This window comes from Heliangelus exortis, chromosome 18 (assembly GCF_036169615.1).
Source record: "Heliangelus exortis chromosome 18, bHelExo1.hap1, whole genome shotgun sequence".
NCBI classification, from domain to species: domain Eukaryota; kingdom Metazoa; phylum Chordata; class Aves; order Apodiformes; family Trochilidae; genus Heliangelus; species Heliangelus exortis.
The window spans coordinates 9224309-9238327 of NC_092439.1; the positions used below are offsets into that span (position 1 = coordinate 9224309).

At 40.4% G+C, this 14019-nt stretch overlaps 1 protein-coding gene across 1 annotated transcript in view; it reads right to left on the reverse strand.

The window, feature by feature from the left end:
- IPO7 (importin 7) overlaps window positions 1-13318 on the reverse strand; it is a 35099-nt gene extending 21781 nt beyond the window's left edge. The window contains exons 1-4 of the mRNA XM_071761986.1: window positions 13033-13318; window positions 4122-4203; window positions 2339-2492; window positions 1789-1947 (exon numbers count right to left, since the gene is read on the reverse strand). Coding sequence (XP_071618087.1) covers window positions 1789-1947; window positions 2339-2492; window positions 4122-4203; window positions 13033-13116 — 479 coding nt within the window. The 5' untranslated portion in view covers window positions 13117-13318. The remainder of the gene's footprint in view (window positions 1-1788; window positions 1948-2338; window positions 2493-4121; window positions 4204-13032) is intronic.
- Between the last annotated feature and the right edge of the window lie 701 nt (window positions 13319-14019).

Here is a 14019-nt window from a genome sequence, read left to right on the forward strand (position 1 = left end):
AAGACTCTTGTGGGACATTTTTGGTTTGGGAAATTGGGGTGTTATTTTTCCAAAATACATTTTGTAGACCTTTTGCTAATACTAAATATCAATGCTCAGCCTTTTAAACAGTGCTAATTTGCAAAAAATACAAAGTCTACTCACTCTGCTGCCAGATAGTATGCTTTGTAAAAACTGCTACTGAACTATGAACTTAAAAATCCTGTTCAATAGTGCAATCTCCATGTATTTTCTGAGAGATCTATTCTAGGTTAAGGACTGAAGTTGCTCAAGAAAAATCAGTTTCTATTTTGCACAAAAGACATGATTGAAAAAGACTAGGAAAAAAAAAATTGATCTTGCTGGCTGGATTTGGAGAAAAAGAAATAACCTTGTAAAGCCCTGAGAAACTTAACTTACAAACAAACAAACAAACAAACTTACAACTTAAGGAATAACAACTTGATCAATGTCGTGATGCAGTTTTTCAAAAAATTCTGACATAAGTAAGGCAAGAAATTTTGGAGACCTGCTTGCACTCATTGTTGCACAATGAAATGTGCATATTCCCACATGATTTGTGAAACAAACTTGTGGTGATTTAATCAGAAAGTTAAAACAAATAGGAGCAGTTGCTGGCCTCAGCTGAAGTGTTTGATCAACAATGATTATGAACACAGCTGTTACCTCAGTTAATCACACAGTGACTGAGCTCATATCAAAATTCTTCCCTAAACAAAGACTGCTATAACCATAATACACTAGCAGTGAACATTCCATGTCTTACATCTCACAGATCTCTGTTCTATATTTGGTTAAATATGTTTAATTTAAAAAACAAGTGGGAAACTAGTTTGTTTTCCTTTACCAGCAGGACTTGAAATTTTCAGCCACAGAAAAGAAACTCCAACATGGAATGAAAGGTCTTTACAGCATTCCCATAAGAAAGAATTTTTGAGAAGCTGATACTCATTTGGCTGATGCTAATTTATGCAAAATCCATGGAATTACACAGCAAAATCTTTCAATGCAACATTTTAAATCAAGTACCTGCAACAAGCATGTTACACATGACAGTGCTTTGCAAGAATAAGCTGTGAATTCCAGCAGTTCCACTACTACAGTTCCCTGACTCCAGGACTGCACTTTTGTCTGACCCAATTCAAATCAGCCAAGCTCCACACAACTTGCTGAAGTGCAACCTAAACTACAAAGGTCTGACCATGAGACCAGACACAAAGGAAAAAGAACATCCACATGAATCTTAGTCCAATGCCTTGCATACAGAGCTATGAGCTTTGATAAAGATTTCCTACGATGGGCTGGATGAGGCTATCAAAATTTTCAAAAGGATCACACTAAAGTCACTTGATTAACTCTGAACTTCCTAGCATTCAAGATTTCACCTTATAAAACCTTCACACGTTTTCTGTTACTGATACCTACAGCACAAACTGTTTAAGAATCTAAACCTGTTTTTCAAATAGTAATTTTCTGCAGAAGTCAAGATTTTGAGCAGACTTTCTTAATGCTATGGAACGATAAAAAGCTGCTACCAAAATAAGTCACACACTTCTTTTTTTCTGATCTCCAACCTTCAATAAAGGTAGGTTTTCTTTAATTTCTTAGAGGAAAAGATATGAGTCAACAACTGCACAGCAAGTATTCACAAATATTTTCTAAAATTATAATCCTTCCACCTTTGTGTAATCCCACACACAACTCTACATGGCTACAATACACATACAGAATACAAATATACACACAAATACATTTATTCTGCTGCTTTATGTGTTCGAAAAAACTTACTCATAATTTTTCACAAGCTGATAGAGGCAAAGAAGAATTCCAAGCCAGCAAGCACTGTTGTCAGACTGAAGATAAAATCCAATTTTCTCCACAACCGCAGTCCAGCGACTGGGATAATCATGCTTGATTATATGGTGAATGCAAGTGGTAAGCTGTACTCTGGAAATCAAGTATACACAATTATTATGTTAATAATATTCTTGTGTTGTAAACTGCTAGTATTGCCCAAACACAGACTTATCTCAAGTTTTATTTATAAGGTTTAGATTCTGTACTTTTTCCATTTGAGGAACTTTAAATGTGATACAAGGTGAAAACTATTTTTCCATCTACATTAATTCTATGTTTAGGATACAGAGTAGATGACTATGATGCTTAACATGCAGGTGATCTTAGTTGTGAAAAAAAACCCACCACAGCAAAACAAGCAAAACCAACAAACTAAAAACCAACCAACCAAAAATAAAAACAAACCACCACACCAGAAAAACAAAGCCCACCAATCAGGAGCCACAGCCAGTTGTGTAATAAGCAGGAGAAAGCTGTATACCTGATCAGCTCAGGAGAGTGAATAATGGCTTCTACAATATTTTCACGAATGCAGTGTCTATCTTCTTCTGGGATGGAGTAAGGTGGGATCTCTCCTGGCGCAGCTTCACGATCTGGCCAATACTGGGTTATCATGTTTTTCAAGTAGATAACCCCTGTGAGACAGAAGTGGCAAATCAAATGGTAGTCAAACACAAACTGGCATTTTGCAACTAAATTTATTTTAGAGCAAAACTGATTGAAATGACAAATCCATTGATGATTTCTGACCAGAAGAATGAAAACAAACCAGGCAAATTATTAATCCAATAATTTACTAGGTTGATACTCTTTTACCTGTTTATTCTGATACTAACAGTTTTTTGTTCTGTAAAGAATGCATTTTCATACAAAAATTCTAAACACTGCTTTCATCTGTGCTACAGACAAATACCTGTGGAGAATTTTAGCAACACCCTTCTGAAAAACGCTTTATAATTGTTTTCTCAGTATTATCATTAAAACAAAGCTAATCCATACTTATGACTATCTAAACCATCCTTTGGAAGAAAAACTAATCTATTTAAGTTTGTGATACAGAACCAAACATAAAAGAGAAACAGGGCTCCCTTATACCAAGGTTACAGCCGTTGCACTTTGCAGCCATCAGGCTGCTGGCACAAATGGCTGCATTTACCAGTTGACAACCGAATCCAAACTGCTTATGTGGCAGAACTTAGATTACAGCATCACTTGAAAAGAACAGAATTTGAAAAAATGCATCAGGAAATGTTAAATTACAAGCTACATGCTACTTTTGTACAACAAAGTTGCTGCAAATCTAATTCTGTGTACAAATCCATAAAGCAACTTATCTCCCCAAATGTTGTATGCACCTTCTGAAGATGCAGAAACCAAGGGGGTTTTGAGAGCCTGCAGAGGTAAGGAATGTTCAGCAGATATGTGCTATTACAAGACAGAGGTGATAGAGACTTCAATCCACCCTCAGTGGGATTTATTGTGCCATTAGCTGCTTTGCTGAACACAGCATTTGTAACTTTGCATTTTAGAAGCTGTCTCCAGTCTTTACAGACTGCTTTGTTTTTCATTTGGCTTACACTGAGGATTTATTTTGAGAGCTTGTGTTCAAAACTCCCCATTTTTTGCACGTTACATATGCAAAAGCAGTAACTTTGAGTAATCATCTAAATGGTACCCCAAGGAGTAAAAGTGCACGTTAAGTACGTGCTGCAATTTAGAACAGTCTGCTAAGTGGAAGGTCCAAATAGTAATTGAGATCACACTTTCTGAACTGTCAGAAAAAACACTTAAGTATCCTGTTAGAAACATCTGTCAAGCAATCACAGCAGCTTTAAGGTGATGTTTGGAGCTGCTAATACTCAATCACCAGTTTTACTGACATCTCATGTACAAAGCAGCATGGTTCCAGAAAACAATTTGTTTTCTTCCACTTAAAATATTTAGAAACATTAGCATTACTAGTACAATGTTAAATTACCTCCTTGGGCCACCTGTAATAGCATCAAAACCACTGTTTCCCCAAAGACCATTATTCTCTAGAGACAAAGGGGAGCAATCACCAAAGAGACAGCCACCTTTTCCTTCGGCCTTCCCTATTCAGTGTATGGTGTCATATATAACTCATGATGACTGTAATTCAAGAAACTCCCAACTCATGAGTATTTGAGATTAAAACTATTGTAATTCTTCAATAGTATGTCTATATGTACTTGTGTGCATGCACCATTAAAGCAGATATAGTGAAAAAAGATGTGAAAACTTGCCTGCCTGTCTCACTGGTAAATCCAGTTGCTCGGACATAGTGATCTGAAGCAGAGTTGAAACGAAGTTTACTGACTTATGAGCCTGTAAAGTGGAAAAAAAGAATATTTAGTCATCATTTGTTAAGTTTTGGAATATTCCCATTAGATTTAATGATATATTTATGACATAATGAAATCAATAGAATATGAACTATTCAGACAGTTTCACAGCAGTCAGCTCATCAACCAAAGCATTTTGAGGTTTCTTCCTCGCTGTACTCTGAAGACAGCATGGAGGAGGAAACACCTTGCCACTGAGGGTAAGAACAGTTAAATTATTTAATAAGCTTTGGGAATCAGCTTTTCAGTCAAATATCTTCTTCATTCAAAACACTTACCTGCAAGAAAAATATCTAAATAGCCAGAAAATCTCAAGTGCAGTAAGTTCACAGTGACCTTTAAAAAGGTATGTTTAGTATGTAACCATCTAAGAAACAGATCACAGCTATGTTTAAGAACTAGGCCTAGCCTTAAGCAAGCCTAAGTCATAGTTCATCTTTCTAAAACAAGAGCTTCCAGTGACCATTTATAAATTACTTCAGCAACTGTCAGCACACCTACACAAGAGCAAACCAACAGTATGGACACATGAACAGAGTGACAGCCACAGAGTTAACAACTTCCAGCACAACTTCCATTCCGGGAGCTGGGCCAGATGATCCACAGAGGTAATGGCTGAGCTAATTAGTCCATGATTCAAATTTTCAAGATGTGCTTCAGCTTTATCTTCATTGACATGTCAGTATTGTTTCACATACTCTTTGCAGCACTTCTATCAGACAACTAAATGTACATAACTTTACCTGTTAGACTCTTAGGAAAATATCCCTTACCTACTTTTTACTCAGTTTACCACTCCCTACATAAAGCAAATAAATAACCAGTATTTTGAAAACAAGTCAAATTACCTATCCATTTATCAAAACCAAACAATTGTCTCACTTATTGTGATGTCAACGTTTCTTCTAAGTGTTTAATACTATCCAGGACCAGGCTCTTCCCTCCAACTTTAACATTCCCTAGCAAATGCCTTCTACACATTCTAGTACAAATGAGCGTAAATGGGGCAGGGCTGAGACATGACACTTGTTCATGCATTTGTACTAAGATTGGATTAGTGTAGCTTGTTTTCTCTTGTTATTTAAAGCAGATTCTAAATGAAGAATGAGCCAACTTGAGAATCTCCCCAAGATGTTAAAACATTGTACGGATTCACCCTGAGCACTACAAAATGGAGTCCACAGAAAAAACACAGAAGTAAAACTTGCATCTCAGCCAACTGGAATGATTTGAGTTCACTCTGATGCATTGGGAGTAACTATCACAGCAGCATGAGCACTCATCTTTCTGACCCACATCCCTCTGATTTCCCCAGTCCTAAAGAAGCAAATACACTTTCAAACAAACAAACAAAAATATTAATTTTTAACTGTCAAGTAATGGTTGAATACATAAATTTTAAAATATCTTTACTTGTAAGCATTAATTCCTAATATGACTCCAATTTCCTTAAGTTCCACTTTTTTTTCAAGTAACAGTGATACACTTCTGCAACACATACCAAATGACATTAGACCCTAATTCAGCACAATTTTCAATTATATGCCTAACATTAATGTCAGAGGAAGTACTCCTGTTCTTGTTATTAGGAACTTGTTGAAGATATCTTTCAGTTTCACTAACCTTTAACTCACCTACAAATAAGGTCACATTACAGCCTGCATACAATGAACTTAAAAGTGCAAACTGATATATTTCCACTATGACTATGATGAACTTAACAGCTACCTTTTCAATAGTGAAAATCTGCAATGTATTTAATGTTTGGAAAACGTAAAGCATTCAGTCCTAGAATTTAGAAACATGAGGACTACTTTCCCTTTTTCATTATAAATAACAAGTCCCCTTTTCATAAAAACTATTCATTTGAAAATAAAATATGGAAACTTCTTAAGAACTATCAAGGAACTAAAGGGAATAACAAAAATTGAATACAATAATTTTGTGTCTTAAAAGCAAAAAGCAACAACAACAAAAAAATACAGCAGTATACAAAACTGCCACACACTGAAATGTAATAAAATACTGAAGAATAATATTTTCATTTTAAAAAAACAGGATTGAGCCTATGGCTGCAGCAAGTTACAGAGGCTTCCTATAAAGGTCAATATTAGTACATAGGATTAATATCTTTTCACTGGATTCTTAAAAATATCTTCCTAACATTGCAAGCATCAGACACCAACCAACCATCAGAATGAGCTACTTCACCACCTTTAGAGCATCTCTAAGCAGAGATTCAGACTAGAAATAATGTGTGTTTTTAAGACAAGGTAGCATAAACAAAATACCTTGCACTTTCCAAACAAACTAAACTCATACAGACCTATATTAAGAATTCCATGCATTCTATATAGAATATAAAGGACCCCAAACTCTTTAGAACTCCTTTCCCATGCCACTGATGGGAAGGCGATTCCAGAGAAACTGAAATGTGGGGAGGAGTAAGGACAGCTACATGAAGGCATGTGTGTACTGCATGGTCAAATAAAATCCCAGGTACAATAACCTGTCACATGCTGCCTTGTTTTTGCTTTACTGTTATAAAAACACTATGTGTTCTTTTTTGGCACCCAAAAACCCCAGCTAAATTTAAAATAAAACACCACACAGGTGCCTGTGTATCTCAGGCATTAGAAAATATTGAAATCCATTTCAGCTATTTTAGTGTTTAGTATTTTTACTCTCCAGAGATAGCTGCCTCTCAGGACAATGATCCTTTTCACTGACAGCACTACTATAAAAAGCCAACCAAACAAAAAAACCCACACCTATTTTGGGTACATCACTGAATCATAGAATGTATAGGGCTGGAAGGGACCTCTAGAGATCACTTGGTCCAGAGCACCGGTGCCACAGCAGGTTCATCTAGAGCAGGCTGCAGAGTATGGAGCCCAGGTGAGTTATGAATGGCTCCAGAGAAAGTCTGGCCCCTCTTCAGTCTCCATTTCTCCAGCCTGAACAGACCCAGCTCTCTCAGCCTTTCCTGATATGGTAGATGCTTCTGTCCCCTAATCATCTTGGTGGCTCTGCACTGGACTCTCTCCAGTAGTTTCTTGTCCTTCATGAACTGGGGAGCCAAAACTGGATGCAGTACTCCAGACGGGGCCTCACCAGGGCAGAGTAAAGGGGAAGGATAACCTCCCTTGACCAGCTTGCTACACTATTCTTGATGCAAATTCTATAAAAATACTGGGTATTGGGTTTAGTTTATGCAAGTAGCCTGAATACATAATGTGAACAGCAAGGGAGGGTCTAACAGATAACTACATGAATTTATAGGATTCTGCTGGCCCCTGCATGCCCTGGTCCCCAAAAGAATCTGGTGCACTGCTGCCACTTGAGTGAAAACCACTGGCAGTAGTGTCGCTCTACAGAGGTCCCGTGGCTCCCACATCTGAAAATGCAAAACAAGATTTTGTGATGGTTGCTGTAATGCACTCTACACTGTACAGAACAGAAACCATTTTTATTATTTCATACTTTGAAATCTCTAAAACTTTGTCTTTTATTATCTGGCTCCTTGTTTACAAATACCCTTTTAAAACCAATTGAGAAAACTACAGTGGTAACTGCAATTATAACTAACTAAGTAATGGTTCTGTCACTAAGTCAGTTTCCCAACATGGAACTCAACATTAAAAAAAAAAAAAAAGTAAAACCAAAACTCACCTCAAGTCCTTCCCTCTTACAAATTCTCTAACATGCCGTGTCACTGGTATGACTTTGTTGTCTAAGAGCCAAAGAATTCAGGGACTTTTCCCAAGAGCAATCTTTGCTATGCAGCCTCCCTAGCAGAGGAATGTATGCTATCAGACCACAATTGTTGCACCACTGTCTGTTACTATCAGTCACCAGTCCAAAATATGCAATGTTTTGGGATGTTTCAATGCAGTTTTTCCTAGCAGAGCTGGTTTGGTAGCCATGTGGTAAAACATGCTTTAAAGAAAAGTATCTTGCCAGATAAATAATATGAAAGATAAATGAAGTTTGAAGCTAACATTAAAGAGACCAGTTCATGGCACATCAAGGATTAATGACAATGCAGTAAATAACTTTTTCTCCAGTAAAGATATCCATTAAAATCAGTTAGATTCATCTTTAATAATAGAATGATTCATATCTTACACAAAACCTGCATACCACTAAATGATAAAAAAACCAAGAGGCTTCTTCTCAGGCAAAAAAATGTGCATGCACTCTTCTCAAACAGTAAGAATTTAATTTACCATAACAGGCACACTACTATGGGTACCTCCTCCACTATTATGAAAAAGACCAAAAGAGGTTAAAATTAACTATATGATGCTAAAGTAGAACACAAGGCTATTTATATAGTTATAGTACATTTAAATAAAGGCTATGATTTATTTTTAAAGGAATTGAAAAAAACAAATTTAGCACTTCTGTCATTACAATTTTGAAAAAAACACAAGCAATTTTTGATCAGGACTGTAACTGGACTAGGTGAACACAACTATTACACAGAGATGATGAAAGTTTGGATTTTTTTATAGAAAGGTAAAGTCAGGAACTATAAGGCCTTGCTGAATCAGCAAACTCTGCTGTAGCACTCTTTCAATTCTTTTTTAAGAACTCAGCAGGTGTGGAAGTCATTCTGACCTCGTGTTTTGCAAGCTAGTTCTGCCTCCTCTTATGCAGCTACAATGTATATGCAAATCCAGTTTAAGGTCCACGAAAATACATACACGCTCATCAGATCTTGAAACATCCTCGATGCTCATGTCATGAAAATACTGTCTGCAAGTTCTGAAGACTATTTGCCCTTCTGCTGGCAGAAGGAAGAGGAATGTGCTCTTAGCCAGGGAATAGCTGTGCACACACAGTAACTATTTGCTAAGTCATGAGAAAGTGGCAAGTCGCCCTGCCTGCTAGGATTTTACCCTGTAGTGGTTAACAGGCATCAAGATTGGAACTTCTTCCTAATGAAGACAAAGCTCCCTTGGTTCCTTACTGCCCCCAAGGGGGTTTCTGGTGTTGGACATTGATACCTAAAATTTAAACCCATCCTTTCCCAAAGCGTCTCTCATCACACACACACCAAAACGTACAGACAGGAGGTAAGGGAAGTGACAATTATCAAGTACTTTCAGTACAATGCCTTACTGAAAACTTTGAGAGGACTTGAGATTTCATAATCAGACACAGGAAACTCATGCTGTGTTCTTTTTCTTACTCACACTACAATTTATCATCCTAGGTGTTATACTTGTAGTGTTAAAAAAGTTATTAAAAAATTGAAGATGGGGGTTAACACTATACACACCTACCACAAGGTACCCAGAACACAGCATTTCAGCATTGGGAAATTCCTGGGTTAAAGGCCCCATGTAATAAGAAGCTTGTTTTTTTCCCCTTGGACACCTTTTCACTCTAAAGCTCTCAGTAGTTGAGTCAATCATTTAATTTAATCATTCAGTTGTTCTGACATTTATATTTATGAAACAGGCAATGAAAGACACTGAACTAGGCCCCAGAACTGTATTCTGTTAAACTGACAGCATGGTATGGTGACTAGTCAACAAGCTTAATCATTTTTCCTCCTCTAAAACTTATATTAGAACATGAAAATGCCTCAACATAGCTTCTGAAAGACAGTTTTTCAGTAGAGTAACAGGACATCATTTTCCTAAACAAACTCTGTTAAAACTTTCGCTTTAAAATTTACTGATTTTTTTTTTTTTTAATATTCTCAGACATAAAAGTTGGGTTGTTAGTCTGAAAAGATGTCTTAATAGCTCCTGTGTACTGAGGTTAATCTCAGATACTTCTAAGACATACAAAACAGGAAGTTATAAATTCCCTAGAATTACAAAGAAACCAATAAGGAAAGTATTATCTAGCAACTGTGCCTTTATAAATGTATTGATATTAAAAGATGAAGCAACACTGTGTATTATTTCTAGAGTGTCATTCCATAGCTGCATAGTTAAAAATATCTGTTTTCATCACCATTTCTGGGAAACACTTTATAAACGCAGTCCAAACGCTGCTACAAAAAGCAACAACGTATTCTTCCTGCTTTCCAGTAGTTTACTTGAAGAGTCTGGTTTTAAGTTATTGTAAACCAGAGCTTTCCTCTCTAGGATGGGGACAGAGCTGGGCAAGCACCACAGGGTATCCCACCAGATGCAAGTTCCATGAGAAGTTGTTGGATAAAAGAGCCAGTGGTGTGATTCCCTATAAAGTATTTTCACAGTGAGAAAAGTAAAGCCAGAGAGACTAAAATACCTGATTTTTTTTTTTTTTTGTTTTGTTTTTAGCTTATCTCAACTACAAAGTTCTTGCAGCATTTTATGTACAGTCAATATAACCTGATGAAACTTATAAAGCACAGAGCAACTCAGGACTTAGCCAAGGTCAAAGGAAAAAATAACAAAGCCTGAACAAATCAAGAATCATACACTCTTGGTTCTTTTCTCCAGTCAGTGGAAACTTTGTTGATTATGATATAAAGACAGATTCAGATACTTGGCTCTTCTATTAATTAGAAATATCAATTACTAACTGAAGCACATTCTTTTCTGGTAAGGTAAAGATGACCCTTCTACTGAAAACCAGTCTCATCCACTCAACAGAGGCACATCAGACAAATTTAAGGTAAACCAAAAAGTCAACCAAGGACAACTATTAAACTGAAATTACAAAAACATTTGTGTGTGCCTGGCCACATGCAAGAATAATGTTCACTGATGTATGATTTCATCTTTACAGAGAAAGACACCCCCATATCTGAAATAAAATATAAACTGGTAACACAACTGCCCTAATATTTAATAAATTTAAACCAGTATCTTGCAAGCAAATGACTTCAGTAAACCTATGAAAAACCAAGACCATGCATATGACTAAAACTACACCTATGTATGAGTGATTGTAGATTTAGGGTGTGTGAAAGATCAGCAAGACTACATTTCCAACAACAGTTCTTACACACTGGTTCAATAATGTCTGGTGTTGGTAAAGGGGAACAGATATTTGGATTTTATACCAATCCAATACTTGTGTAGGACATGATAGACCGTGATGTTGTGTTTCAAAAGTGTGAACAAAAGCCAGTTGCCAGTGACCATGATCCCTCATGGAACAGCCGTCTGCTGGAGACCTCAACTGGCAGAGAAGAGAATGTAATTTCCTGCATGGTCAGCAACTCAATACCTGCAGAAAGTAGCTAAAATAGATTTCAAGCACATTACTATATACACAGATATTGACAAACACAGACTACAAAATCTTCCACTTTGAACCCAGTTTAAGATTTTATATATAGTACTATATTTAGAGGCAATTATATTTTCCCTTTTGTTTAAATAAGAAACATGAACATAGTTTTTAAGTGAAGTATATGGAAAAGAAAACCAGCTACTTTAAACAAGTCTCAATTAAACACTGAGTAAGTTTACAGCTATTTTAAATGTATCCAAGTTACTTCCCACTCACTTATTAAGTGACCTGTAGGAATTCCACTTGATTACACCTTTTTAATAATATGAGAAGTTATATCTTCAGTTTTTGAAAGTTTGTTTAGCACGATCAGAAAATCTGGCCCACCTTTATCTAAGTTCTACTGAACATCTGTTGCACTGAACATATTCTGCCAGGCCTGAAGTCTGCTTTAGAGCAACAAAGACATCTGCAGAAAAGGCCAATAAAAGGCACTGCAAGAGCTGCCACACAGAGCCCAGCCTTCACCTTCTCCACTAAGCTATCACCTTTTCTCTGAGTCAAACTATGGAACATGTTTTTACAAAATGTCTGAAAGTCCCATGGCCGTGTGTCATTAATAAAGAAGTTTTCACCCACCGGGTGGAGTTAAGTGGAACAAAAATATAACCTTCTTCTGAAATTGAAACCTGCAGAACTAGGACCGGCTGGTTTTGTTATATCCCAATATGACACACGAATGCAGTCCAAGCAGATGACATATCTGGGGTGGGAATCCTGCCTTCTTTCCTGTCTTTTAGGCACGTGTTGCTACTACACCGGGAAGCACACCTACCTCGACAGTGCTGCCGAACCCGCAGCCCAAAGGATTTGTACCAACACAAATCATCAGATTCATTTCTGAACTCTGCTCAGACCACTCTTAGTCTACTGCTTATACATCAATACTTCTAAAGCGATGGAGGTCTTGATACCCTCTTTTCCGTTGACAAATTCCTGCCGTGCACATCCCAAGACTGCCCTGAAACAGTCCCAGGTGGGTCGGGGTTCAGCCTTCGAGTCACCGGGGGCCTATGCCACCGACGCCTTTAAACACCCCGCTATGGATTACTCCTTCCCCGGCTGAGCAGGAAGACAATGGAAGTGATTTGCTACCCGGAGAAAAGACAACGGGGGCCTCCTCCCCAGCGCCGACCGATTTCTGCCGCTAACCCCCCCCCTCGATCAGCCCCGCCCGGCACGGCATGGCCTGGCCTGGCCCCGGCCGGAGGCCCCGCTGCCATGTGCCGGGGACAATGCGAGTCGGGCGGCCGGGCCCGACCTGCAGCCACCCTGACACCAGGCGGGGCTCGGTGGCGGGAAGCGGGCGAGGGAGCGGGGAGACGGGGCTGAGGGAGCGGCGGGAGGGCAGAGGGGTCCATGGGGTTATACCCCTCCCCCGCTCCCTCAGCACCGTCTCCCCGCGCCCTCGCCCGCTTCCCGCCGCGCCCCCGCCGGGCCTGTCCCGCTCCCCGGCCCCGCACAGGCCTGCCCTCACCCCACCGCCCGCGCTGCCGTTCCCCCCCGCTCTCCAGTACAGCGGCGGCCGCGGCCGCGGCCCCGGCCCAGGCCCCGTCGGCGCCCTCACCTCGTTAAGCTGCCTCTCGGCGGCTTCCCGCAACGCCGGATCCATGGTACCCCGCAGGGCCTCGATGATAGTGTTGGGGTCCATGGCGGCGGCGGGGGAGGGAAGAGGAGAAGGCGGAGGGCAGGGGCCGGGGCCGCGCCGCGCCGTGCGCACATGGACCCGCCGCCTCGCAGCGGCCGCCGGCGCGAAAGGAAGGGAAAGCGCCAAAGGCCCGGATAGAGCTGCCCCCCGCCGCCGCCAGGGAGCGGAGCCCCTTCCGCCACCCGCCCCGCCTCCCGCCGCGGGGCGCCACGGGACCTGTAGTCTGAGGCCCCGCAGCAGCCCCCGCCTGCCCGCCCCGTCCACTCCCGCCGAGCGGCGGCGAGGAGAGTGCTCCCGGGGAGGACGCGCCGGCCCCCCCACGCTGAGGGGAAGGGGAGGGAAGGGCGAAAGGAGGGAGGCGGCCCCGCCGCCTGCTTTCCCCTTCGTGTGGAGGCTCGGTGCTCGGTCCGCCACCTCGCGGGGCGTGTCATGTGTCGTGTGTCGTGTGTCGTGTCGTGTGTCCGCCGCAGCCCGGGCAGCGGCGCTGGGCTGAGGTCGAGTGCGGCCCTTTTGCGAGGACCTGGGCTGGGCCGGGCTCTGCGAGCGGAGGGGCGGCACAGGTTCTGCCCCGAACTGGCGGCCGCGTTAATGTGAAGCGTAACGCGTTGTTTATGGAAAGCTCCCTCCTTTTCCCTTCCCGGTTGCGGAGCCGTTTGGTCGGAGGCAGGGGTTTTCTTTACAGGTATTTGGTTTATAATGGGCACAGGCTGCAAGCAGTTCTGAGGCATTTAGGAAAATCCAGCGTTTTGTTCTGCTACTTCTAGCAAAACAAGAGTCTGTAAGTTGTGTCGGAAATTTGTGAGAAAATAAATATAAACAGAGCTGTTAGTTTTGGAGGGGCTGACTCAGCCAGAAAATCATAACTGGGCTGCTTATTTGTGATTTGTAAAAATTAATTGGTACAGT